The sequence below is a fragment of the Entelurus aequoreus genome, linkage group LG02 (genome assembly GCF_033978785.1).
Source record: "Entelurus aequoreus isolate RoL-2023_Sb linkage group LG02, RoL_Eaeq_v1.1, whole genome shotgun sequence".
Lineage (NCBI taxonomy): Eukaryota > Metazoa > Chordata > Actinopteri > Syngnathiformes > Syngnathidae > Entelurus > Entelurus aequoreus.
Genome location: NC_084732.1, coordinates 62,406,519 through 62,434,084, shown reverse-complemented (window position 1 = coordinate 62,434,084; position 27,566 = coordinate 62,406,519). Strand labels below are relative to the sequence as shown.

Genomic DNA, 27,566 nt, shown 5'->3' with positions numbered 1-27,566 from the left:
TTGACATCCATTGCTTTCGGTCTCCCCTAGAGGGGGGGGTTACCCACATATGCGGTCCTCTCCAAGGTTTCTCATAGTCATTCACATTGACGTCCCACTGGGGTGAGTTTTTCCTTGCCCGTATGTGGGCTCTGTACCGAGGATGTCGTTGTGGCTTGGGCAGCCCTTTGAGACACTTGTGATTTAGGGCTATATAAATAAACAATGATTGATTGATATTTTGTTGAGGTACAAAAAGAACAATGTGATATGTCTGTGAAATTAATGAGCTGTCTTAATGCTTAAAATGACCAGAATATGTGAATATTAAATTTGATTATGAATGTGCCTGTTACTGCATTACATAGATACTTTCAGCATGTATGTAAAATGTTGATGGAAGTTCTTAGATTTTTTAGAGCACTTAATAGGCAGAATAGATCGAATCCCCTTTGCGAATTTACAAATTAGAATGCATAAAAAAAGGCAGACACAATGTGCTTGTCTCACATAAGGATTGTGAATGATAGACACAATTCCAAAAAGTGCATTTCCCCATACAACAGCTTAATTTGAACATGTGTTGCCTTGGAAACTCCTGAGAAATGCCGTATTATGTCAATGTTGGTCAGTAGAGTATTTCAACTCGTATCATCTCTGTCCTGTTACATCTTCATACACATTTCCGCTCACTTAGGTCAGTTGATCAGCTGACTGTGCAAAATACAATCTGTGAAATTATTTATTTATTTTGAAGCTTACTTTGCACTGAACAGGAAGTGACTGTGTGCACTGTTTAATGCTTGTAACTAGACCATAGTTATGTCGCTGTGAGATTGACAAAACTACAACTAATGCCAACATATGTGGATCGATTTTTCACAGAAATTACTCCTTTGTGTCTCAAATTTTATCTTGACAAAAATGGTTGACCATGTATGTCAATGTCAACTTAAGTTTAACCTTTTAGTCATAAGAAAAAACAGTCGACAAAAGCGGAACAAGCAAAGTACCAATAGATGGAAAAACAAGTTGACTTTATATGCTTAATTGTGTTTCTTTGTATTCATTAAACCATATCCTAATTGTATTTTCAATCCCCAAATTATGTGAAAATACCATCAATTAAACATCACAAAATACCACAATTTCAGACGAACATTTTGAATATTCCGCGCCGAATTAATTTTTGTAGATTCGGGGTGGGATAACGTCACGATGGAAACGCTTCTGCACTCTGACCATATCAGCATATCAGTCATGCTGGATACATGCAAAAATTAGAAAGAGATGTGCTGTCTATTATTCACAATTCCTATATAAGACATGAACACATATGTTATACTTTTTTTTAATGCATTCTTAGTTGTACATAAATAAATAAATAAAAAGTCAGCTAACAATGGAGTCAATAGGTGGCTCTGTATTCCGACTACAAAACTTTCTAAATAACCATCCAAAACCCGCTAACAATACTCTAGTTACATATCATGACCTGAGTATTAACCAAATATTAGCAATATTTTTATTATAAGCGTTAATGCCGACAAACTATTTTTAGCGGCACATTGATAACAGAGAGAGCCAACAAGCTTATGTTCTGAAGGCCTTAGGTTCTTAGGCCTTTTTTTTTGTTTATGCCTTATGCTTCTGTACTGTGAGCCAGCCAATGTCCTATTGCTGCCGTTCCTGCAGCTGCATCGCGTTTAGGCTCGTCAGTTATTTTTTATTATAAATCATGCCTCTTATCTGGATAATAGGAGGCAATTGCCATGAATCAATAACGTTCTTCATCTGTGACATTCAATTTATACCTGGAGATGAAGACAAAAACAAAGACACGACACCCAAAGACAGTGTCTGCAGACAGCAACTATTACTTTTAACCCTTGGATTATGATTAATTCTTCATCTAAACGGGAATGTATGGACATCCAGTCAGTCATCATTGCAGTGGCAGCAGACATTGTCAGCAAAAACTACATTCCACAGTTAATATCAGTGGTGTATTGAATACTTTTCTTTCAAGTTAACATTTACAAAACAACACTTTCAAAAGTATCATTGCCTCTGATTATATCACTGCTTATTTGTCAGCGGTGGTTGGCAAAATGCAAGCAATGACCACAATGGTGATTTTTTTTTTTTACTCAAATAGTTGATCATTCATTAGGTGCAGTTTGAATTTGAGGTTGTGTAAAATAATTAGGGCCGCAACTAACGATTAATTTGATAATCGATTAATCAAAGTAATAATCGACAGATTAATCGATTATCAAATTAATCGTTAGTTGCAGCCCTAATTATTTTACACAACCTCAAATTCAAACTGCACCTAATGAATGATCAACTATTTGAGTAAAAAAAAAAAATCACCATTGTGGTCATTGCTTGCATTTTGCCAACCACCGCTGACAAATAAGCAGTGATATAATCAGAGGCATATAATCGGATAAAAGAGACAAACTACATTTCTATCTTTTCCAGTATTTTATTGAAAAAACCCAGCATACTGGCACCATGTTCTGGACATTGGGGATGCAAGATACACCAATAATAACACAGAAATGTAACTCATCAGAACTGAATCAGATATTGTACACGTTTCTGTTGTGAATAATAAAGGATTCATTTTAGGCTGCCTCTGAATAATAGCATGAAATATTCCAGCACCTTCATAACGTTTAGTTATACTAAAGCATCACTCAAATCTAAATATATTTATATAGCTTTATCAGCCCGGCTACATTGATCCATTATGAAACCAACCTGAGATATTTCTGTCCGTTACGTTTATTTTGAAATTGGTAACCGTGCGTTTTCTCTCTCAAAACGGAGTCAAATGTGCCGTAGACACATTATCAGCCCCGCGTTGCAACAAAGGCATAACGTTAAAGTTACTCACAAAAAAGCTGAACTCATGAATGCTTGTTGCCACTATGGACTTAAAAAGTTACGTACTGTGAGTTCTTCCCTTCATCCATGGCTCCAACATTTTTCTTCTTCAGGTGCTCCTGAAACAATGTTGTACTTCCGTGCCATTTTGCAGGAAACGGTCTTCTTTCAAATCTTTAAAGTGAAGTGTTCCCACTCTTTTGACGACTTAGGTGTTACACTTTTCTCTATTGAAGCAATAACCTCAAGATGTTTCTCCGCTAAACTATCGGTAGTGTTTTCCTGCGCCATTTTTCAAATGTTTCCAGCAAAGGAGACGCCGTCGTCACGTGAGCTGCATATGACCACATCATTGGCTAGCTTACGCCACCTCATGAGACGCAGCCTCAGCGCCGCCCTAGCGCTGTTTTGTACTGTTTTTGTACTGTTTTTGTACTTATTTTGATTATTGTTTCTCAGCTTTTTGTAAATGTTGCAGTTTATAAATAAAGGTTTATAAAACAAAAAAAAACAACAACAAAAAAATAAACAAACAAACAAAAAAAGTCTCCGCGCATGCGCATAACATAGTTCCAACGAATCGATGACTAAATTAATCGCCAACTATTTTGGTAATCGATTTTAATCGATTTAATCGATTAGTTGTTGCAGCCCTAAAAATAATATGTACCAAAATAAACAAGTTGAATGATCACTTCAGGAACAAAATGTTTAACCACTAACTATAAAAGGATTTGAAGAAAAAGTGTCTGTAGAGTTCTTCCAAATACATTTTATATCTTAAGAGTTGAATCAGGCATAAGCTATGAACATTTTTATTTTTTCTTCTAATTAACTTAAGTAGTCTTGACAATAAGTTCAGTCAATTGAGTATATAATTTTCAGGGTTTGATACTTCCAACGCACTGTGAGCTGCCTGCAACAGTGAGACGCTGTCTGTCGATAGGTGCATTTGAATGAAGTAGCTGATTGATCAAAATGCGTGCAAGCCATATTTGTTTGTTTTCGTCTGAGCTCCACATACAACAATGTGAGGGGGGAAAAGCACAACGGTGTTTGGACATTACGTAGTGGTGAGGGATTTTCACTACCGTGGACAGGCATTTGGCAACACTAAATTGGCCCTAGTGTGTGAATGTGAGTGTGAATGTTGTCTGTCTATCTGTGTCGGCCCTGCGATGAGGTGGCGACTTGTCCAGGGTGTACACCGCCTTCCGCCCGATTGTGACTGAGATAGGCTCCAGCGCCCCCCGCGACCCCAAAGGGAATAAGCGGTAGAAAATGGATGGATGGATGGATGGACAGGCATTCCCGCACACACATACACTCACACATTAACTGAGGTCAAGAAAGGCATACCATGCTGTGTCGGGCAGACCGTACGGTCCGGTATTTTACGTAGTACCGTTGCACGCCTAGTAGTGAGTGCGATTTGTGCATTTTCACAATTCTAAAAGTAATCTCAAGAAAGGAGTGGACTGTGAATGCAGGGTTTCCCGCAGTGCTTTGTTGTTAAGGCGGCCGCCTTAACAACAAAGAGCCACCGCCTAAATTAAAGTCTTAACAAGCTGCTCCGCTTAGTTCTGCCTCTGCCTCTGTCAGTACGTCTCTGCAGCACCCAGCATTGTCCCACCCACAGAACCATCTGATTGTTTATACGCAGAGCGGTAACAGCCAATCAGCAGTGCATATTCAGAGCGCATGTAACAGCCAATCAGCAGTGCGTATTCAGAGCGCATGGAATCAGTGCCCCTGCGGTGGAGTGAGCAGGTAGGTGTTTCGCAGGTAAGGCAGCGGACTCGACCCAAATTATAATAAACACCTCCCAGTCAACTACTAGTAACATCACTATGAGCCCGTTGACGTTCTAGAAACATAAACAGCAGCTCAGCTCGCTCGCAGTCCTTGAGGTGAAGGCTAATTAGCTTTTAGCGTAACGTTAGCTCACTGTGCGGTGTGTGTTACGGACAGCAAAGCCCTGTCTGTCTGAGAGAAAGAGAGACAGACAAGCTTTATTGACCTACAGTTAACAACTAAGTTATTTCACTTTACCTTTTTCTGTGTTGACTGAGCTGTGTTGAAGCAGCAGAAAAACGACATTATGTTAAATGAAGAGTTTCTTGAAGCTGTCTCTGATAGTTTATATAATAATGTAACTGCATCATAAAGCCTACATGAACTCCATGGTGTTCAGGGATGAATAGTCTCTCCTATTGCTATTGTACAATTTTTTCAGCTATTGTTACATTAATCATTAGTAATGTAGCAGCCTAGTTTTGAATGGCAGGGTCCCTGCTATCACATGTTGATAAAAATATAACATTTACATGATAAAAATCAACTACAGGCTTCCCAAATGCTGTAATAAATTAAGCATGATGAGTTGAACATGTGGCCCCACTTTTAACTCTTTTTTTCCAAACGCTTATTGCAAACGCTTATTGCAAACGCTTACTTACAGTGAGTCATTAATTTCACTTAGTAAGTCATTATTTTGACTTACCAAGTCATAATAATGATATACTTAGTATCTCAGGTAACTAGGACTGTTTTGTTTTTACTTTACGGAAAAAATATCGAGATATATATCGTCATTCAGCAAATGGAGCAGAAAACACAACCAAAAATTGTAGGCTTCTTCACGCTACGGCCTACTTCACCACAGTCTGTAGTCTATTTCTCCCCAGGCTGTGGTGGCAGCGACGAGGTGGAGACGTGATGGCGACCGGCCGAGTTACACCGATCCTTACACCCACCCACCCCCTTCCCCGGTCTGTCAGCCGGAGAGACACCACCTTAACTAACACATTTTCTGGGGGAAACACTGGAATGTCTATACATATCTAGCAGCACTATGCGTATTTCGCCATGGTGAGGACCAGCCAATTTTAGATTTAGAACTCCCATGCTGATTTTTAACTATGTTGAAGCAATTTGACCAGATGCTGCAACCTGGAAAGGAGAGTCAATTGAAACACACCTTTCTCTGTTGAACTTTCGGGGCTTTATTTGCACACTGAGATTGCTTACTATATGGTTTAGTGATGTTAAACTCAACTTCACCTTAAAAATAAAATATTCTAACATCCAGATTTGTATTAAATGAGAATATAGAGAGATAGACTATTTTGTTTCTGACCTTGTCCTCCAGGGTACATACAACGGAAGGCCTTCCCAAGCTCCTCAGCCTGCACTCTGCCAGCAGGCGTCAGCTCTCCTCCCCATTTTAGTACAAGCAGCAGAGATGGACCTTCCTTACGTGTGTCTAAGAAACACATCCAGATAAAAAGGTTAAATTTTTTTCCCCCAAAATACATTTTTCTGTATTTTGTTAAAAGAGGTTGTTTTGTACTCACCTTCTTCTTCGCTAGAAGTTTTGGGCTGCCCATAAGGCAAATAGGTTAGCTGCACTTTTCTGTTGATCCCAGAGAAGTGCCCATACCTTTGATTAAAGGAAAAGAGGAGAAATTGTAGAATAATAGGAACAATCACTACCATGTTTCTACAGATGCATAGCACCAGTTCAAGTTTTAGGTTAGTTTTTCTTAAAAAAATCCAAGCACAGGGTATATTTCAAACTTCAAGCACCCGGGGGAAGTGTCAAAATTTACGACGCCCCCATTCTAAGCAAGTTATACAGAGCAGCAGCAAAGTACAGCATCAAAATGAAGTGAGACTACCGACAATGACCAAAAAATTAATACCCTAAAATGAGCATTAGTGAGGTAAAAGGTAACTCAGTTAACTTGTCCCTTACATTTCTAGAACAGTTTTTAGCTGCTCCAGTTTGGACTTCTTTTCTTCTATCTCACAGTCGTTGTGCTGACCCAGTTCCGCTAATAACTGCCGTGTGATGTCCAGCACCTCCTGTTGTAGTTCAAACAATAATTTTAACAAAGTTAAACACACAAAAACGTTTTGGGGAGATAGGTTGACTCTAAATATGTATTGCCATTTGTTAGTGATGGTGTGAGTTCACTACCTGCAGCTGTTTTGGCTTCTTTAGTTTTAATTTCCCAGTTTTGTATCCTCCATATTTTTCAAAAAGGTCAAAGAACCTGAATGGATATCATTAAAATAATTTATATTACTGTCATTACCAACATTTTTGTTTAGCATATCAACATTTGTTGTTGATATATAGTAAGGAAATAGATCTTACAGGGGGTTGCGAACTTCCATCTTCATCTTCTGCTTCGGTGTTCTGTCTCCATGGCGGATGACGGCTATAACACAGCGTAATTCCATCCTGTTGTAAATAAAGTTATTAGTTTTGAATTTAAAAAAAATAAAATTTGTAAACAATGGCCTGCTTCACTTTAATCTTTTGAGAAGGTTGTGTTCAACAACTGAGTAGTTAATAATGTGGAAGTATTTAAAACATTGAGAATTATATTTGTATACAATCACAGTGGCTGCGTAAAATGTACACAATAAATCTATATTTATTATTTTTTTCCATAATTATCTGAGGCGAATTCAGTAATAAGGGAATGTTGGTGAACTTTGAGATTCAACTTAAAAAAGACAAAAGAAAAAAAGAATCAACTTAGGCCAGAAGAGTATGAGATAGACACGAAGACGCTCATTTGCGCCCACCTGTTTTTTCCCCCATGTGTGAGGTATATGATTAATACTTCACATAAACGGGAATATATGAACATCCCTTTAGTCAGCATTCCACTGAGAGCTGATATTGTACAGTAAGAGATTGTTTTATTGTGTTTGCAGTTTGTATTTCTTGTTTAGCACATAGCAATAGTGCTACTTGGTGCATCTGCCTATCACTCAGCTTTATAAAACTTGTAGCTCATCCAGCGTGTATTAAGGCTAAAAAGAGAAAATTCTGGACATCATTGGTCACAAAGTAGTAGTCGTTGTCTCTCATGAAGTCTGCCATGATAAGTAGTGATTGTCATTATTGAAGGAAAAAGCAAACGTTGTGATGATCAAAATATTACATGTTATCATGAAAGTCCCTGTTACTACATTACATATACTTACAGTACGTAAATCAAACGATGGAGGTTTTGGGATGTTTTTAGAGCGCTTTACAGGCGGAATAGAGCAAATTCCATTCGCTCCATTGTTAGCTGACTTCTGCTAGCGTTTATTTAAGAGTTAAAATGTATAAAAACAAAAAGAAAAACATGTGTGCTTGTCTCACATGATGATTGTAAATTAATAAAAAATGTATATATATTTTTAATTTTGCCTATAGTTCACAATCATTATGAAAGACATAACGACGGATGTATTTAAAAAAAAAAGAAAAAAAAAGCATTCTAACTCGTAAAGAAACGTAAATAAAAGTCCACTTACAGCGGAGCCAATGGGCGGTCTTCTATTCCTCCCATAAAACCCAATAAATAATCATCCAAAAACCGCCAACAATACTCCATTTACATTTTGTGACTTGAATATTAACCAAGTATTAGTGATATTGTTATTATAAGCGCTAACACAGACAAACTATTTATAGCGGCGCCATGATCACAAGCTCGTGTGCCAATGTTGACATGATCGATTGATGAGCTGCTTCCCCGTCAAACTTTATTCTAGATCATAAATCATGCCTCTCAACTGGATAGTAGAAAGACGAGGACATATTCCAACAAGTTGGTTCACTTTGACATCCAATTTATGATGAGAACGACACGAAAATACACTTGGTTCCAACCCCCTTTTCTTCGCGAGGATTATGAGTAATTCTTCATCTAAATGGGAATATATGAACATCCTAGCAGTCAGCATCCTAATGACAGCAGACCTTGTACAGTAAGTGAAGTTGTATTATGTGTGTTGGCTCTTACAAAGCCTGCAGTGAGTAATAATCAGTGATGTAGTTGAAAAAATGCGACTGTTGTGATGCGTTTTTTAAATTAATGCACTGCATATGCTTAAAATGAGCAAATTATGTAAATATTAAATGTTATTATAAATGTGCCTGTTACTACATTACATATATACTTAAATCATGTATATAAAACCTTAATGGAGGTGTTTGGATGGTTTTAAAGAGATTCATAGGCAGAATAGAGCGGCACCTATAGGCTCCATTGTAAACTGACTTTTGATCGCATTTATTTACAATTTAGAATGCTTTTTTTTTTTTTTTAAATACATCTGTCGTCATGTCTTTCATAATGATTGTGAACAATAGGAAAAATGCCCTAAAATAGTGCAGTTCCTCTTAACATAAAAAAAGGCAAATAACTATAAATGGCTAATGAAAAAGACAAATGAACAATTAGCATATTTTTTTTACTTTCATTGCACACACACACACACACACACACACACACACACACACACACACACACACACACACACACACACACACACACACACACACACACACACACACACACACACACACACACACACACACACACACACACACACACACACACACACACACACACACACACACACACACACACACACACACACACAATGAGGTAACAGGAGAGGAAGAGAGGAGAGGACAATGGAAGGGTAGGCACACTTAAAAACAACGTCTTAAGATCTTCAATCGTTTTCAGTCTCTGTTTTGTCAACTCAAGACAAAACCTTCACTCCTTTGTTCTTTCTTTGCCATGGTGGTAATTGTTGATGCGGACATCATGTAGATCCGGGCTAAATCCGCCATTTAAACGCCAACTTTTGCAATGATTCCCTTCTCAAATTTGACAGTAGTTCTCACCCTATTTGTAAAATTACTGGCACTCAAAACTTTCTTTGGTCTCATGGCTTGTTATCAAGCAATCACACTCTTTGTCGCATAAAAACGTACGCACAATTACTCAGCAGTGACTAGCTTTTTTGTGTTGGTGCAGTGGATTGATGCAAAGCCAGGTTATATTAACAGATTTGGTGATAGGCATGTGATTCAAGATGGCTGAATAAACAACTGATGATGTTAACACACAAAGGTAACAGTTTATCACGCGCAACATTGGACACTAACTGAATGAATGCAATTTAACTAATGCTACATTTTGGCAAAACATTCATCTTTACCAAAAAAGTGTTACTTAAGGAATCTGTTATCTGAGGTACCACTGTACAGTTAAAACACCTGCAATCAAAGAACTTTACTACTCACATGGTCCCTGACGTCGTCGGAACAATTGGGATGTCCTCTGCCTCAGTGGGGATGGACCACGGAATCTGAAACTGGGGAGCTAGCTCCCGCATTACAAGATTCCTAAAGACATAAAGAAATAATATAAATAGTCAAGTCAACAAGGAATGAATATTTTAGGTATACAATTAAAAAAATCATTATTCAAGTTTTACCCCAAGATCTTCGCACAGTCATCGTAGTATTTCATAGAGTTCTTCACAAAACTGAAACCGTTGACGTCGCACACAAAGGAGTGTCCATTGGCTCGGAGGAGGTCAAAGCCACAAACAGTTTGCTTCAGTAACATGAATGGGCACAGATCATCAGTTTTACAAGAAAAATATACAATGACAAACATACTTCAGTGGAACCCATTTACAGTAAGTCGACACCTACGATTGGCTGACTTACGTCGACATAAGCAGTTGTCGACATAATCGAAAATAGCCATCGCTTGCACATTAACTCTCGAGTTCAGCCATAGACATGAGAAGAATGAACTATAATAGAGTTTTACAACCTACGACAGTTAACGAACATTGTTTCTTTCCATTCCTGCAAAATTAAACATGTTGTGCAAAGCGGTTAAAAAACAACTGCGAACTCTACTACAAAAGAAGAAAGAAACTTAGTCCTATGCCAAAGCTTTGTAGGTACACGGTGGACAAGGACTTAACAGGATGGTTGACTTGAACCGGTTGTTCCACTAAATACCAAAAGGTATTGCTTACCTTAAATGCTAAACAGACTTTTCGGGCCACCAGTTTCTCCATAGCTGACAGCATGACAGGGTAACGAACCTCCTTGCCCTCGCTGTCCCGCTCTACCTTCCCGTCCAATGCAGGAGATTTTCTGGCTTCAGCATGAGCATAGTCAGGCCCCACAGTATACACCTGAAAGTATAAGAAGCACAAAGTAAGAATTATCACTTGAAAAAACTTAAGATAAAATCATCACAAACTATATTTTAACACCTGTAAAGTAATTTTGCAATGGTGAAATTTGTAATTTAGTATGGTATATTTTAGTGATCAAATGATATCTTTACAACTATAGTTGTCTCTTTTTGTTTTAATAATTTATCTATACCATTTTTTCCTACTGTACTGTAGAAGAAAATCTCATGGTTTAGCAACATGGAACAATATCTTCCCAAGAACACCTCCCACATTTCCGCAGTATGGATTTAAGATTGAATACCTTTTCTTACATATGCCTTGTTCCCCTCTCTAAAAATAACGTACCTTGACATCAGTGCCATCTGTTGGCATGAACTCTTCATAGATGTAAGAACCAGTCTTCCTCACACTGCTCTCTGGTGAGTACACACTGCTTCTGCTCCCAATCTATACCAATTAAAGAACAGCTCTCAAACCTTGTGATCATTTATAAATAGGAATTTTACATTTGCTGATGCTATGCTGCTATGCTACCTTTGGCAGTCCTCTCTGCCACTAAAATGGAAATAAATACTTAGGTACACTTGCCAGACATGTACTGTCATGATTACACTAAACAAAAATATAAACACTTTTGTTTTTTGTCCCATTATTTTTTTAATGAGTTGAACTTAAAGATCTAAAACTTTTATTGTATACACAAAAGACCTATTCCTCTCAAATATTGTTCACAAAGCTGTGTTAGTGAGCACTTCTTCTTTGCCAACATAATCCGTCCCACCTCACAGGTGTGGCTATCTAGATGCTGATTAAACAGCATTATTATTGTGCCTTAGGCTGCCCACATTAAAAGGCCACACTAAAATGTGCAGGTTTATCACACAGCACAATTCCACATGTTTTGAGGGAACGTGCAGTTGGCATGCTGACTGCAGGAATGTCCACCGGAGCTGTCACCCATAAATTTAGAGTTCATTTCTGTACTATAAACCGTCTTCAAAGGTGTTTCAAAGAATTTGGCAGTACATCGAACCTGCCTCACAACCGCAGACCTTGTGTAACCACACAAGCCCAGAACCTCCACATCCAGCAGGTGCCTCTCCATGATTGTCTGAGACCAGCCACCCGGACAGCTGCTGCAACAATTGGTTTGCATAACCAAATAATTCTGCACAAAATGTGAGAAACCGTCTCAGGGAAGCTCATCTGCATGCGCGTCGTCCTCATCGAGGTCTCGACCTGACTGCAGTTCGTCGTTGTAACCAACTTGAGTGGGAAAATGCTCACATTCAATGGTATCTGGCACGTTGGAGAGGTGTTTTCTTCACGGATGAATCCCGGTTTTCACTGTTCAGGGCAGATGGCAGACAGCGTGCGTGGCATCGTGTGGGAGAGCGGGTTACTGATGTCAATGTTGTGAATCGAGTGGCCCATGGTGGGGGTGGGCTTATGGTATGCTACATATGATAAAAGTTCATTTTATTGATGGCATTTTTATTGCACAGAGATAGAGTGACGAGATCCTGAGGCCTATTGTTGTGCCAGTCCCCCGAGACCCTCACATGTTGCAGCATGACAATGCACGGCCCCATGTTGCAAGGATCTGTACACAATTCCTGAAAGCTGAAAACATCCCAGTTCTTGCATTGCCAGCATACTCAACAAACATGTCACCCATTGAGCATATTGGGGATGTTGTGGATCGGTGTATATGACAGTGTGTTCCAGTTCTTGCCAATATGCAGCAACTTCGCACAGCCATTGAAGAAAAGTGCACCAACATTCCACAGGCCACAATCGACAACCTGAACAACTCTATGTGAAGGAGATGTGTTGCACTGCATGAATCAAATGGTGGTCACACCAGATACTAACTGCTTTTCTGACCCCTTCCGACCCTCAATAAAGCAAAAATGCACATTTTAGGCTTTTTATTGTGGGGAGCCTAAGGCACACCTGTGTAATAATCATGCTGCTTAATCAGCATCTTGATATGCCACACCTGTGAGGTGGGATGGATTATCTTGGCAAAGAAGTGCTCACTAACACAGATTTAGACAGATTTGTGAACAGTATTTTAGAGGAATAGGTATTTTGTGTATACAGTATAGTAAAAGTTTTAGATATTTGAGTTCAACTCATGAATGCGCAAAAACAAAAGTGTGGCGTTTATATTTTTGTTTAGTATATGTGACCAAAATTAATATGGTTAACTATATTGTTCAAATTTGCTGAAAATGTTCACTAATCACACTTGTATCATTTGTACTTGAAAAACATAAAAAAACAATATGCAGGCTTTTGGAAAATGTTTTTGCGTTATCATTAAAACAAGAAAAACAATAAAAAGCAGGTTTTTTTTAAATGCTTGTCTGTGTCACTGTAGTGTAGAGGAAGTCAATGACTAGCAATATCAATTGCTTTGACTGCAGAATTATTTTTTGAAATCTCCTTGAATCTTGTAAAGACAATTTTTTGCTGCGCACAAAACCCCACACACTATTATTTAATAATACAAATAATACACAGGCCAAAATGAGAAATTATGGTGTATGATTATAAATCTAATTTTGCGTGTTGTTTGCGGCAACTTTTTTGCAAACAATTAAAAAAAACAAAAAACATTGAGCGTAACACATGAAATCATGGTGATTTGATAGCCTAAGAATCTTGCCTGCTGCTAAAGAAGCTGCCCCACAGCCAACTGCAAAGAAAGGCCGAGGACTGCAAAACGCTTTTCAGAGACGACCTGAGGGGTAAAACTGTGATTTCATCATGGACATTATCGCACATGATGACCAGCTCTTAACCACCTTTCAAGATACTGGCTTTTGTCAGGACAAATCTACATGTAAAGTTTGTCTAATTCATCTTTGAGTCTTTCTTACCTCAGATGTGCACAAACTATACTTAAAACTACATTACAAATTGCTGTAAATAAGTTATCAGTTATTGGTCTTGAGAAGCAGGAAGTGATCTGTATCAGTATCGTCTTGAAAAAAAAAATTGTGCATCCTTACTATTTTGTCACACAAACATAATCGATATGTCATGTTCAGCTGGCTGGTGATTTGGTTTATTTTTCTCTTCCTTGATCTTCTTCCTGTTTTGTGCAGTTTGGGTAAGGAATTTCCACAGACTGTGTGGGGTTCTCGAGCATGAGCCAATTCAAGAAGCGGCACAAACCCATGGTTTTCATACAGTATGTAAAGGACCTAAAAATAATTGGGTAGAGTTCTCAAAAATTCTGATACATTAATACCACCACTTTTTTCAGTATCGTCAGTACTGAATACTATAAAACAACTTTTCCACGGCGAACTGTGTCAGTTCTTGGTATGTGAGCAGTCAGTGCCAATGAATAATGCCTGTGTTCTTAAAACAAAAATTAGTCAGTGTTTACCATTGATTTGTTATTCACAGCAGCTTGCCACAAATGTGGACATGGCATTTTCCGTTCCCCCTTCGCTCATTTACCACTTGTAAGGGAACAGTGGTGGTATGGATCATATTTAATTATTATCACCTATTCTTCTTCTTTGGTGAATGTCAGGAGTACAGTGCAAGCAATGACTAGTTGTCAGCCGCTTGTGTCAAATCGCATATTTTTGAGAAAACGGTTAAAAATGAAAGTCTACACTTGAATCACATATTGTTTCAGCTCAGATCAATTAGTAGTGTACGATGTAATTAAGGCAAACTCATAAGGAGAATGAGCTAAATAATAAGAATGAGCTAAATAATAAGAATGAGCTAAATAATATTATTTGATATTTTACGGTAATGTGTTAATAATTTCACACATAAGTCGCTCCTGAGTATAAGTCGCACCCCGGCCAAACTATGAAAAAAACTGCGACTTATAGTCCGAAAAAAAAGGTATACAAGTAGTTTGATAATAGGTTTTCATGAATTTAATATACTTGATGCGAGTCTCATCCTGGTGTAGGTGTGAGAGGAGAGAGACTAGACCTTTCTGAAGAGACGCTGGCTGCCACCACCGGCAGAAGTAGGGTAGTAGATGTAGACGTTGTGGTCCTCAGCACAGACCGGCTTCTCAACGAAAGGCTTCTGAAATATTTCTCCATTCACCTCCACGTGGTCTTCTCCTTCCACCAAGTTACACTCTGAAAAATATAACAGCAAATCACTCAGCAGGCATTTTATTATGCTATAAATAAAAAGGCATCAGATAACAGCGCAAATGTATTTACAGATTGAAACATCTTCGCTGTCATCCCTTTGCAATTGCTTCACATTTGATAGTGCACTGTATGTTTTGCTAAGTTTAAATAGCACTCATGTTACCATTGTATGGCAAAGTGATAAGTGTTAATTTTCCTAAAAGTAAAGTACAGTCAAACCTGTTTTAGCAGCCACAAAAGTTTCTCCCGCAAAGAAAAGCAGTGTTATAAACATGACAACCTGCGTATATACACACCTGTCTATATTGGCCACTTTTGCGGTTTCCCTTGAGTAATGGCTATGGACAGGTTCAAAAATTCCTATATGCCAATACTTTCATACCTAACATGAGTGTTAGTTTATCACTCACCATCTGGATTATCTGGGTCGCGATTTAGGACAGCATAGCGTGGAAGATCTATTCCTTCTTCCTGCAAGATACGATATACTTCTCTCCTGACAGAAAATAGATACAATCTTTTTTTTCTGTTTCTTTGTTCTTTAAAGGAAACTTGCATTCACAATCATCAGTTTTAGTAAACATTATGTGCACACAACATATCCTCCTGAAAACCAGCATCCTCTGCAGTGTGTTCATTTAAATTTGGTAACTGACATAAAAAAAAGAACCAAAAACAAATGTCCACTGAAGAGGACGCCAGTTTTAAAGGGGCTATACACTACAATGGTAATGAATTAAAAGGTGTACCTGTCCTGTATATAGTACTGCATGTTCAGGTCATTGATAAGCAGAGGGTTTCTTAGTTTGGCATAGCTCACTGCTTTATCCAGTGGAAATCCTAGTAAAAAAACAAAACTAATGTATGTTAATTTAAAAATGGAGCCTTATGACAAGACACTTTAAAATTAGGGAAGAAAAAGTACTGTATGTTTTAACCTAGTACTGTACTAATTTCTAGTGTTGAAGACACACGCGCAAATAGGTTTCATCATCAGTCAAGCAACCTTATTTTAATGAAGTGCCCATGTGCAATTGTAACTGGTGAAAACATACCTTTGGAGTGGAACGAGATGAGACAGTCACACAGCGGCCAATTTTCCACAGGCTCATTGAGGATGACGTCCTCTGGAAAGATGACTACAGTGATGTACTCAAACCTGCATAGCCTCTCCAGGATCTGGGTCATTGGTTTGGACTTTGACTTCTTCATCATGCAGCAGATCCCCACCACAATCTGTTGCTCTGGTGGCTAAAGGGGTTAAGAAAAAGGGGAGACACAGAAAGAAGACTTTTAATAATGAGTTTTTTTTATTTTTTTTTACTTCAGATCCATTATCTGGTCTATCTGGATAACCACTAGATAATCACTTATGTGCCCCTGGCCCACCATACATGTTAGGGGCGTCCGAAGTGCAGATTGGTTTTTATTGGTTCTCTACATGACAAATAAAAAATATATTGGTTACTAGACAGATCCGTTGAATCTGTTTATGTTGATGCCCCTCAGAGTGGCTGACACAAGTCGACATGAGCAGTTGTAGACACCCCGTAAGTGATACCAAAACTATCCATCGCTTGCACATTTACTTTGACTTAGGCCAGAGACAAAAGGAGAATTGGTTGCTTAGATTTTACAGACGTCCCGTCCGGCTCACGTCCCGCCAATTAAATATGCGTGGTGGTCAAGCCAGCTCTGTTCTCAAAGGGTACTAGGCGCCAATTAGAAAAAATACCCTATGCTTGTGCCGTTTTCGGCTGTACGAATGGTTGAAATCGCGAAAAGGATAAACGTTTCTTCAGAGTTCCTTGAGAGGTAATCAAAAAGGGCGGAAGAGTGCAAGAGTATACGAAACAACAACGAAAAGCAGCTCACACTCCTGGCCAAGGAAACAGAGTTGAAGAATGCATGTGTTTGCAGTGATCACTTTGTTAAAGATTTGTTTAATACACTTTTAACGTTTATTATTTCCCATTGAAGTATTATCTTGACATTATTTGTATTTCTTAAAAACATGTTTGCTGTAAGTGTTTCGAAAAGCACCAACTAGGCGAGTCTAAATAAAAGAAAGCAAATGTGAGCAAAACCTAAGAGTTTTACCAAAGGCAACAATCATAAATGAAGCTTTCAGCACACACCATTGTTGACATCTTTACTTGTAAACCGTGTGTGCATCAGCAACAAACATGGCAGTAGAAACAAAGTTAAATCATGAAATGCAACCTTAATCGAGCAAAAACGATTCCTATTTAATCGAAAGAGTCTTGATACCAATTTCCTTGACACAGCCACACACAAAGAATTTGTTGACCTCCATGCTTCTCCAAGTTCCCATTTGTTTTCTCGAGTAGAATGGCGTCCAGAGCACAATAGTTTGATATGTCTGGGAAGGCGACCAACGTATGACCCTTGATGTCCCTCGACAAATCTTTTTTTTTTGATAAAGTATAGGATCTATTCCATTGTATAGTTGGATTTTTTGCTCTTATCTGTTTTTTGCAAGAACATTTAAGCCTCTTTTGTACTCAGATTTGTGCTTGCTGTATAACAGCCATCTTGGCTAGGTTTTCACTTCCGAGAAGAAGTCTTGTGGGGGAATACAAGCATTAGGTGAAGTTTTTTTATCTTTGGATCCATGTTTTCCTCCTATTCTTTTCTGTTTAACTATATTTATACCCTTAACTAACAGAGTTGCTGTGGTAATGTTGTTGTTGTACGTCTTGACTACAGCGATAATAAAACCTTTGTACATGAGCAAATATATTAGGGCTGTCAAGTGAGTAATTTTTTAAAATCAAATTAATCACATTCTAGATCTGTGATTAATTTAATTTTTTTCATTTGCTTACATAACTAAAATTTGCTTAAAGGGGAACCCCACTTTTTGGGAATTTTGCCTATTGTTAACAATCATTATGAAAGATGCATTCTAAATATTAATCAATCAATCAAAGTTAATTTATATAGCCCTTAATCACAAGTGTCTCAAAGGGCTGCACAAGCCACAACGACATCCTCTGCTCAGATCCCACAAAATAAACATAAATAAAAGTCTGCTTACAGCAGAGCCAATGAGAGCTTCACTATTCCGCCCATTAAAGTCGATAAATAACCATTCAAAAAGCGCCAACAATACTCAATTTACATTTCCCGACTTGAATATTAACCAAGTATTAGTTATATTGTTAATTTAAGCACTAATGCAGACAAACTATTCATAGTGCCAAGGTGATCACTTCTGTATGTCCCTATGATTACATTATCAAGTGGTCTGCTGTTTCTTCTCTTACCTGCTCCCTGTAAGTTTATTGTAGATCAAAAATCATGCCTATCACCTGAAAAGTAGATGGCAGAGGACGTAAGCCGATAAGATGGGCCACTTTGACAGCCATTTAGGACCTGGAACTGGCAAGAACGACATGAAAAACGCTTGTTCCCCCTGCCCCTTTGCAAGGATTATGATACATTTTTCATTTAAATGTGAATTTATGAACATCCTAGCAGTCTGCATCCTAATCAGGGTTTTTCCTGTGTTCAAAATTGCGTGGCGGCCACCTCCAGCTAATTTTGTTCCACCCCCGCCAGAACGATTGATATCGCTCAATACAGCCTAAAGCTACGGCTGTGTTGATTGAGTGATTGATTGATGTCCCTCTGCGGCAGCTACGCATTTTAACTGCAGTTGCAGTGTTGCGCCACTATAGAGGCGCTATATCGACAGCAGTGCACCGGAAAGACCTGAAGCAACTACCGAAGAAGAAACAGATTGAATCGTGTTTTTTCCCGTTACTTGGTGCATAATGTTGACCGCCATAACAAGTGGATTTCTGCTATACGGAGCATGATACGGAAGGATCACTGGACTCCTCCAGAACCCTCCTGACTGTGCTGTGAACATTTTGTCTCTGGTAAGTGAACACAGCTAGTAGTGTTAGCTTTGTTTCCAACCTTTTCTGTATAATTATAATAGATCGATTGATTGAAGAATTTATTAGAAGTTTGCATAGGATCAGGTAGACTTTCATGACAGTACAGATTGACTGGTACAAGGTCAACTAAAAGGAGTTACCCCAAGAAAGCATTACAACTTAAAGTATGTCGTGTTTATCTTTTAAAAAGTTTCCTCCGTGTTAGAGTAACGTTTGTTTTTCAGCGTTGCAGATACGGCAGGAAAAATCAGCCACTACTTTAAAAAGCGATTTCGCGAGGAGGAAAGTCAAGAATCCAGGTGAAACAGAGCAGAGAAATTAACGTAACAGGTAGTTAACATGTGGACATTTTTGTCCACAGAGCGCTTGAAGGCTGCTTCAAAATCATCTATGAGCGTCTCAAGCAAAAGTGGCTCCACTACACAAGCTATAAGCCCATAATTCTCTTATGCAAGCGCTTAGGCCACAGGTGTCAAACTCAAGACTTGGGATCTGGCTCGCAACATCATTTTATCTGGACCGCAAACACCTGGAAATGATATGTGTCAATAAAGCACTTCATATTTTCTCACTAAATGTAATGGATTTTTTTTATTTTGACAGAAAAATATATGTACTGCTTGAAATTGCATGCCTTTTAAACTTTAATAGTATCCATTATTGCAACAAATATTACAGTATATTATCATACTTTCCAAAAAATGTTTGTCTAAATAAAAATAAATACTTAAGTATCTGCTTGACTTATGATTTTAAAGCAAACTACCTATCATATTAATAAAAATGACAATATTGGATGGTGTTCTTTACAGCACATTACTGTAAATTGAAAAAAAAAAGAAAAAAGTTTGCATTAAATTTCTGGCGCATGGTCAGGATTGTATCACTTCTGCCTCAATTTGAGCCAGCAAAAACTCTGCTAATGACAGCAGACATTGTGCAGTAAGGGATGTTTTATTATGTTTGTTGGCTCTCAAAATCTGCAGTAATAATCAGTGATGAAGAAAAAAAAGGAAACGTCATGCGTTTTTAAAATGAATGCGCCGCGTATGCTTAAAATGATCAAAATAAATATTAAAGGCCTACTGAAACTCACTACTACCGACCACGAAGTCTGATAGTTTATATATCAATGATGAAATCTTAACATTGCAACACATGCCAATACGGCCGGGTTAGATTAGTAAAGTGCAATTTTAAATTTCCCCCAAAATATCCTGCTGAAAACGTCTCGGTATGATGACGTTTGCGCGTGACGTCACGGATTGTAGCGGACATTTTGGGACACCATTGTGGCCAGCTGTTAAGTCGTCTGTTTTCATCGCAAAATTCCACAGTATTCTGGACATCTGTGTTGGTGAATCTTTTGCAATTTGTTTAATGAACAATGAAGACAGCAAAGAAGAAAGCTGTAGGTGGGAAGCGGTGTATTAGCGTCCGGCTGCAGCAACACAAACACGTAGACGGTGTTTCATTGTTTACATTCCCGAAATATGACAGTCAAGCTTTACCATTGGCCTGTGGAGAACTGGGACAACAGAGACTCTTACCAGGAGGACTTTGAGTTGGATATGCATGCTTGTGGAGAACTGGGACAACAGAGACTCTTACCAGGAGGACTTTGAGTTGGATACGCACTACCGTGAGTACACAGCTGCGGCTTCCAAACATTTGATCGCTTGCCCGTACGTGCGTGCCGCTATGTGCATGTCACGTACGTAACTTTGGGGAAATATATGTGCTGTATGAACTTTGCAGAGGTGAACGGTACTTTGGGCTGTGGGATTGAGTGTGTTGTGCGGGTGGTTGAGTTGTATTGGCGGGTTATATGGACGGGAGGGGGGAGGTGTTTGTTATGCGGAATTAATTTGTGGCATATTAAATATAAGCCTGGGTGTGTTGTGGCTAATAGAGTATATATACTGTATGTCTTGTGTTTATTTACTGTTTTAGTCATTCCCAGCTGAATATCAGGTCCCACCCGCCTCTCACAGCATCTTCCCTATCTGAATCGCTTCCACTGCCCTCTAATCCTTCACTCTCACTTTCCTCATCCACAAATCTTTCATCCTCGCTCAAATGAATGGGGTAATCGTCGCTTTCCCGGTCCGAATCGCTCTCGCTGCTGGTGGCCATGATTGTAAACAATATGCAGTTGTGAGGAGCTCCACAACCTGTGACGTCACGCTACTTCCGGCACAGGCAAGGCTTTTTTATCAGCGACCAAAAGTTGCGAACTTTATCGTCGATGTTCTCTACTAAATCCTTTCAGCAAAAATATGGCAATATCGCGAAATGATCAAGTATGACACATAGAATGGACCTGCTATCCCCGTTTGAATAAGAAAATCTCATTTCAGTAGGCCTTTAAATGTCACCATAATTGTGCCTGTTACTACGTTACATATATACTTACATAGTGTATATAAAACCTTAATGGAAGTTTTTGGATGTTTTTAGGAGCCTTATAGGCAGAATTAAACTGCTCCCATAGGCTCCATTGTAAGCAGATTTTTGATCGAATGTATTTATTATTTAGAATGTATTAAAAAAAAACAAAAAAAACATCCGTCGTCATGTCTTTCATAATGATTGTGAACAATAGGCAACATGTTAAAAAAGTGCAGTTCCCCTTTAAGAAAATACCCTTATATTAGGATACAAACACAATTTTGTAGTAAGAATGTCACAAGGGAACTTTTCGAAATATTTTACTGAACTGCAAGTCATTGATTCGCTCAAAACTTGGTGACAGTAAGTATAATAATAATTAAGTGCATTTTTTTGTATTAAATATAAATATTTCCTGCTTAACCTTTTCCTCCTTGTTTACCTGTATCTCACCTTTTTTGTAAGGGGCGCCGAAAGTTGCCAGACCCGTCAGCGATCCTGTTCTGTCTCCCTGTAAAGTTTGTCTGCACTTGAATGGGATTGTGCTGAAATTTTTTATTTCCCCTCGGGATTAATAAAGTATTTCTGATTCTGATTAACTTAACAGAATAACAGGAGTCTGTCCTGCTTAACTTAAAACAGATTAAATTCAGTGAGCAGCTTTATGATAGACCACGTCTCCAACTTTCATCACTGTGAAAAACTACTAAAGTGGGATAAATGACACGGCACTAAAGTTTTAACTTGCCACATACTTCTCTTCTCCTACCAAAGGGTGCAAACTGTTCGTGTAATATCCTCATTGAACAACGACTGCATTACAAACTCATACGCGTTTCATGCTCGACGTAGAAGCTAGCTTATCTCTTTCTGTATTTAGATATTACAGCTAATACCGTAGCACGCCGATGTGTTAGTACGCTAGAAAAAAAAGAGTTCTTGGTGTTCGCTCTTACAATAACAATGACGCTACAGCTTGGTTATTATACAGGTTACGGACCGTATATGAAGTATTGACAGTTTTTGAATGCAATTTTAAAGATATTTAGAGGTAGAATGGATTGCTCCCATTAGCTGCATCGCTAGCCACTAAGAACGAGCAGATTTCTATATGTTCGAAAGCGAAAAAAACAAAAACCTTTTGTGATCTTGTCTCTCATAATGATTGTTAACATAAAAAAAACATCTAACCTAACTTGTTTTCTCTAGTTGGAAGTAGAATTATTGTAGGCTGAAATGTGAACATGTCTACTGATACAGATGACAAACCAAAAAATATTAGTCTTCAATAGATTATAAATAAAGTAATCAATAGATTATAAATAAATAATGGATATATGATATACAAAACCCGTATGAGTTGGGAAATTGTGTTAGATGTAAATATAAACGGAATACAATGATTTGCAAATCCTTTTCAACCCATATTCAATTGAATGCACTACAAAGACAAGATATTTGATGTTCAAACTCATAAACTTTATTTTTTTTGCAAATAATAATTAACTTAGAATTTCATGGCTGCAACACGTGCCAAAGTAGTTGGGAAAGGGCATGTTCACCACTGTGTTACATGGCCTTTCCTTTTAACAACACTCAGTAAACGTTTGGGAACTGAGGAGACACATTTTTTAAGCTTTTGAGGTGGAATTCTTTCCCATTCTTGCTTGATGTACAGCTTAAGTTGTTCAACAGTCCGGGGGTCTTCGTTGTGGTATTTTAGGCTTCATAATGCGCCACACATTTTCAATGGGAGACAGGTCTGGACTACAGGCAGGCCAGTCACTAGACTAGACATGGCTTCATCGTAAAAGAGTGCGGGTACTAACCCGCACTCTTTTACGATGATGTAGGGGCGGCGTGGCGAAGTTGGTAGAGTGGCCGTGCCAGCAATCGGAGGGTTGCTGGTTACTGGGGTTCAATCCCCACCTTCTACCATCCTAGTCACGTCCGTTGTGTCCTTGGACAAGACACTTCACCCTTGCTCCTGATGGCTGCTGGTTAGCGCCTTGCATGGCAGCTCCCGCCATCAGTGTGTGAATGGGTGAATGTGGAAATACTGTCAAAGCGCTTTGAGTACCTTGAAGGTAGAAAAGCGTTATACAAGTATAACCCATTTATCATTTATTTATTTACCACGTGGCTTGGCATTGTCTTGCTCAAATAAGCAGGGGCGTCCATGGTAACGTTGCTTGTTGCTCCAAAACCTGTATGTACCTTTCAGCATTAATGGCACCTTCACAGATGTGTAAGTTACCCATGTCTTGGGCACTAATACACCCCCATACCATCACAGATGCTGGCTTTTCAACTTTGCGCCTATAACAATCCGGATGGTTCTTTTCCTCTTTGGTCCGGAGGACACGACGTCCACAGTTTCCAAAAACAATTTGAAATGTGGACTCGTCAGACCACAGAACACTTTTCCACTTTGTATCAGTCCATCTTAGATGAGCTCAAGTCCAGAGAAGCCGACGGCGTTTCTGGGTGTTGTTGATAAACGGTTTTCGCGTTGCATAGGAGAGTTTTAACTTGCACTTACAGATGTAGCGACCGACTGCAGTTACTGACAGTGGGTTTCTGAAGTGTTCCTGAGCCCATGTGGTGATATCCTTTACACACTGATGTCGCTTGTTGATGCAGTACAGCCTGAGGGATCGAAAGTCACAGGCTTAGCTGCATACGTGCAGCGATTTCTCCAGATTCTCTGAACCCTTTGATGATATTACGGACCGTAGATGGTGAAATCCCTAGATTCCTTGCAATAGCTGGTTGAGAAAGGTTTTTCTTAAACTGTTCAACAATTTGCTCACGCATTTGTTGACAAAGTGGTGACCCTCGCCCCATCCTTGTTTGTGAATGACTGAGCATTTCATGGAATCTACTTTTATACCCAATCATGGCACCGACTAAGGCTGAAACGACGCGTCGACGTAGTCGACGTCATCGACGTCATCGGTTACGTAAATACGTCGACGTCATCGGTTACGTAAATACGTCGACACCGTTTTTGTGCGTCGACGCGTCGCATATTTACGTCACGCTACCGTCATGGCGAAGCGCAAAGCAGACGATCAAAGCAGACAATGCGAGCGGTGCGAGCGAGGGGGAAAAATCACGCCAAAAGTCGTCAAAAGTGTGAAAGTATTTCAATACACAGCCTAATAATGTTGTTGTATGCACACTGTGTCGAGCGTAAATGGCCTATAATAGCAGCACAACGGCTATGAACGAACATTTGAAAAGAAAACCATCAACTAGTCAATCGTCCGCGTGAGCATACGTTGTCATCATTACACAAAAACATGAATGTGTCATTTGTATCTGCTAGGGGTGTAACGGTACGTGTTTTGTATTGAACCGTTTCGGTACGGGGCTTTCGGTTCGGTACGGGGGTGTACCGAACGAGTTTCTAAGCTAAAGCTAACTTTAGCTGCTAAAGTCTTAACAAGCTGCTTTGCTCATTCTGCCTCTGTCTCAGCACGCAGCATTGTCCCACCCACACAACCATCTGATTGGTACACACGAAGCATTATCAGCCAATCAGCAGTGCGTATTCAGAGCGCCTCTCTGGAGCTATGCCGCGTGCCGTCCTGCTTTAAGACCTCTACCATTGTCCCTGTCCCCAAGAAAGCACGGATCACAGGACTAAATGACTACAGGCCGGTCGCGCTGACGTCTGTGGTCATGAAGTCCTTTGAGCGCTTGGTCCTGCCCCACCTCAAGGACATCACCGCCCCCCTCCTGGACCCACTGCAGTTCGCCTACAGAGCCAACAGGTCTGTGGATGATGCAGTGAACCTGGCCCTCCACTTCATCCTGGAGCATCTGGACTCCCCAGGAACCTACGCTAGGATCCTGTTTGTGGACTTCAGCTCTGCCTTCAACACCATCCTCCCTGGACTGCTACGAGACAAGCTCTACCAGCTCAGCGTGCCCAACTCCCTCTGCAGTTGGATTAATAACTTCCTGACAGACCGAAGACAGCACGTACGGCTGGGGAAGATTGTCTCGGACAGTCGAACCACAAACACTGGTACTCCTCAGGGCTGTGTACTCTCCCCCTGGCTCTTCTCCCTGTATACAAACTGCTGCACCTCCAGTCACCAATCCGTAAAACTGCTCAAGTTTGCGGATGACACCACCCTCATCGGGCTCATCTCGAATGGCGATGAGTCCGCCTACAGGAGAGAGGTGGACCGGCTGACGTCCTGGTGCAGCCTCAACAACCTGGAGCTGAACGCCCAGAAAACAGTGGAGATGATCATGGACTTCAGGAAAGTCACAGCCCCACCATCCCCCCTCACCCTGATTGACTCTCCCACCCTCGTCCCCATTGTGGACTCCTTCCGTTTCTTGGGCACCACCATCACCCAGGACCTCAAGTGGGAGCTGACCATCAGCTCCCTCATCAAGAAGGTCCAGCAGAGGATGTACTTCCTGCGGCAGCTGAGGAAACTTAAGGTGCCGACAGAGATGCTGGTGCAGTTTTACTCAGCCATCATAGAGTCCATCCTGACCTCCTCCATCACAGTGTGGTTCCCCGGTGCCACAGTCCAGGATAAGAATAGACTGCAGCGCATCGTACGTGCTGCTGAGAAGGTGATTGGCTGCAAGCTCCCATCCCTCCAGGACTTGTTCTCCTCCAGGACCAGGAGGCGTGTGGGTCGGATCACAGCTGACTCTTCTCACCCTGGACACACACTATTCTCCCCTCTCCCCTCAGGCAGGAGATTACGCTCCATCCAGACCCACACCTCCCGCCACCTGAACAGTTTTTTCCCCTCGGCCATCAGGCAAATGAACAATAACTCCTAACAGTAGCTCCTTGAATTCCTTGAATCCCTTCTAAGTCTATCTGATAGCTCAGTCAGCTCTTTTTTATACCAAATATGTGTTATATGTGTTTGCACCAAGAAAAATTCCTAGTTTGTGAACCCGTTCTCAAACAATGGCAATAAAACGATTCTGATTCTGATTCTGATGTAGTCAGCGCTTCAGCGTGGAGCAGATAGGTGTTTAGCAGGTGAGCATCAGGCAGCGGACTCTCCCCAAATGATAATAAACACCTCCCAGTCAACTACTAGTAACATCACTATGAGCCCGTTGACCTTCTAGAAACTTCAACTGCAGCTCAGCTCACTCGCAGTCCTGGCTTGAGGTGAAGGCTAATTAGCTCTCAGTTCCAGCCACATCGACCCCTTCTGAGCGCCCATTTTCAGCTGCTGGGAATATTGTAAACAAGAAAAGAAGCAGAGCATGTAGACATGCTAACCTTTCTTCATTACAACTGTTAGTCACTCACTGGAATGAGTAGAATTGGTTATTGTGTACTGTGTTGGACTGGATGTTTATTTTGCACATTTTAAAAGCAATACTTAATGTTTACAGTGCTCCAGAATATTTAGATTGGCACTTTTTTGTATTGGGTGTTTATCTTTATTTTTGCACATTTTAGCAAATAAGCAATACTTTCACTTTTGTTGAAATCTTTACACTGTTGTTACAGAATATTTCGTTTTACACTTTTTTGTATTGGATGTTTATCTTTATTTTTGCACATTTTAAAGCAAAATAAGCAATACTTTTACTTTTGAAATGCTTATACTATTGCAGAATATAAAGATTTGCACTGGATGTTGACTTTTATATTTGCACATTAAAAAGCAAATAAGGTACTTTTAATTTTGTTGAAGGTTAAAAGTTTTAAATGTTTACCTTGTTACAGAATATCTAGTCATGTTGTTGTCAATGTTGACTGAGTGGCCATACTTCTTTTTTTTTGTAAATAAAAGCCATGCCTTTTGAAAAAACTGGCCTACATTTGTTTTTTCATCTTCATTTTGAATAAAAAAATAATCGGTAAAAAGAAAAATAATCGGTAGATTAATCGAAAAAAAATAATCTATAGATTAACCGATTAATCGAAAAAATAATCTATAGATTAATCGATAGAAAAATAATCGTTAGCTGCAGCCTTAGCACCGACCTGTTCCCAATTTGCCTGTTCACCTGTGGGATGTTCCAAATAAGTGTTTGATGAGCATTCCTCAACTTGATCAGTATTTAATGCCACCTTTCCTAACTTCTTTGTCACGTGTTGCTGGCATCAAATTCTAAAGTTAATGATTATTTGCCAAAAAAAAAAGTTTATCAGTTTGAACATCAAATATGTTGTCTTTGTAGCGTATTCAACTGA

The 27,566-nt window shown here is 39.5% G+C and overlaps 1 protein-coding gene across 11 annotated transcripts in view; it reads right to left on the bottom strand.

Moving 5' to 3' along the window:
• ppip5k1a (diphosphoinositol pentakisphosphate kinase 1a) overlaps nt 1-27,566 on the bottom strand; it is a 138,024-nt gene that overhangs the window by 77,940 nt on the left and 32,518 nt on the right. For all 11 annotated transcript variants that reach the window (XM_062030466.1, XM_062030465.1, XM_062030467.1 and 8 more), the window contains exons 3-15: nt 16,103-16,298; nt 15,797-15,887; nt 15,458-15,543; nt 14,875-15,029; nt 11,248-11,349; nt 10,735-10,896; nt 10,177-10,298; nt 9,983-10,084; nt 7,037-7,123; nt 6,857-6,932; nt 6,632-6,741; nt 6,231-6,316; nt 6,014-6,139 (exon numbers count right to left, since the gene is read on the bottom strand). In XM_062030466.1, coding sequence (XP_061886450.1) covers nt 6,014-6,139; nt 6,231-6,316; nt 6,632-6,741; nt 6,857-6,932; nt 7,037-7,123; nt 9,983-10,084; nt 10,177-10,298; nt 10,735-10,896; nt 11,248-11,349; nt 14,875-15,029; nt 15,458-15,543; nt 15,797-15,887; nt 16,103-16,298 — 1,501 coding nt within the window. The remainder of the gene's footprint in view (nt 1-6,013; nt 6,140-6,230; nt 6,317-6,631; nt 6,742-6,856; nt 6,933-7,036; nt 7,124-9,982; nt 10,085-10,176; nt 10,299-10,734; nt 10,897-11,247; nt 11,350-14,874; nt 15,030-15,457; nt 15,544-15,796; nt 15,888-16,102; nt 16,299-27,566) is intronic.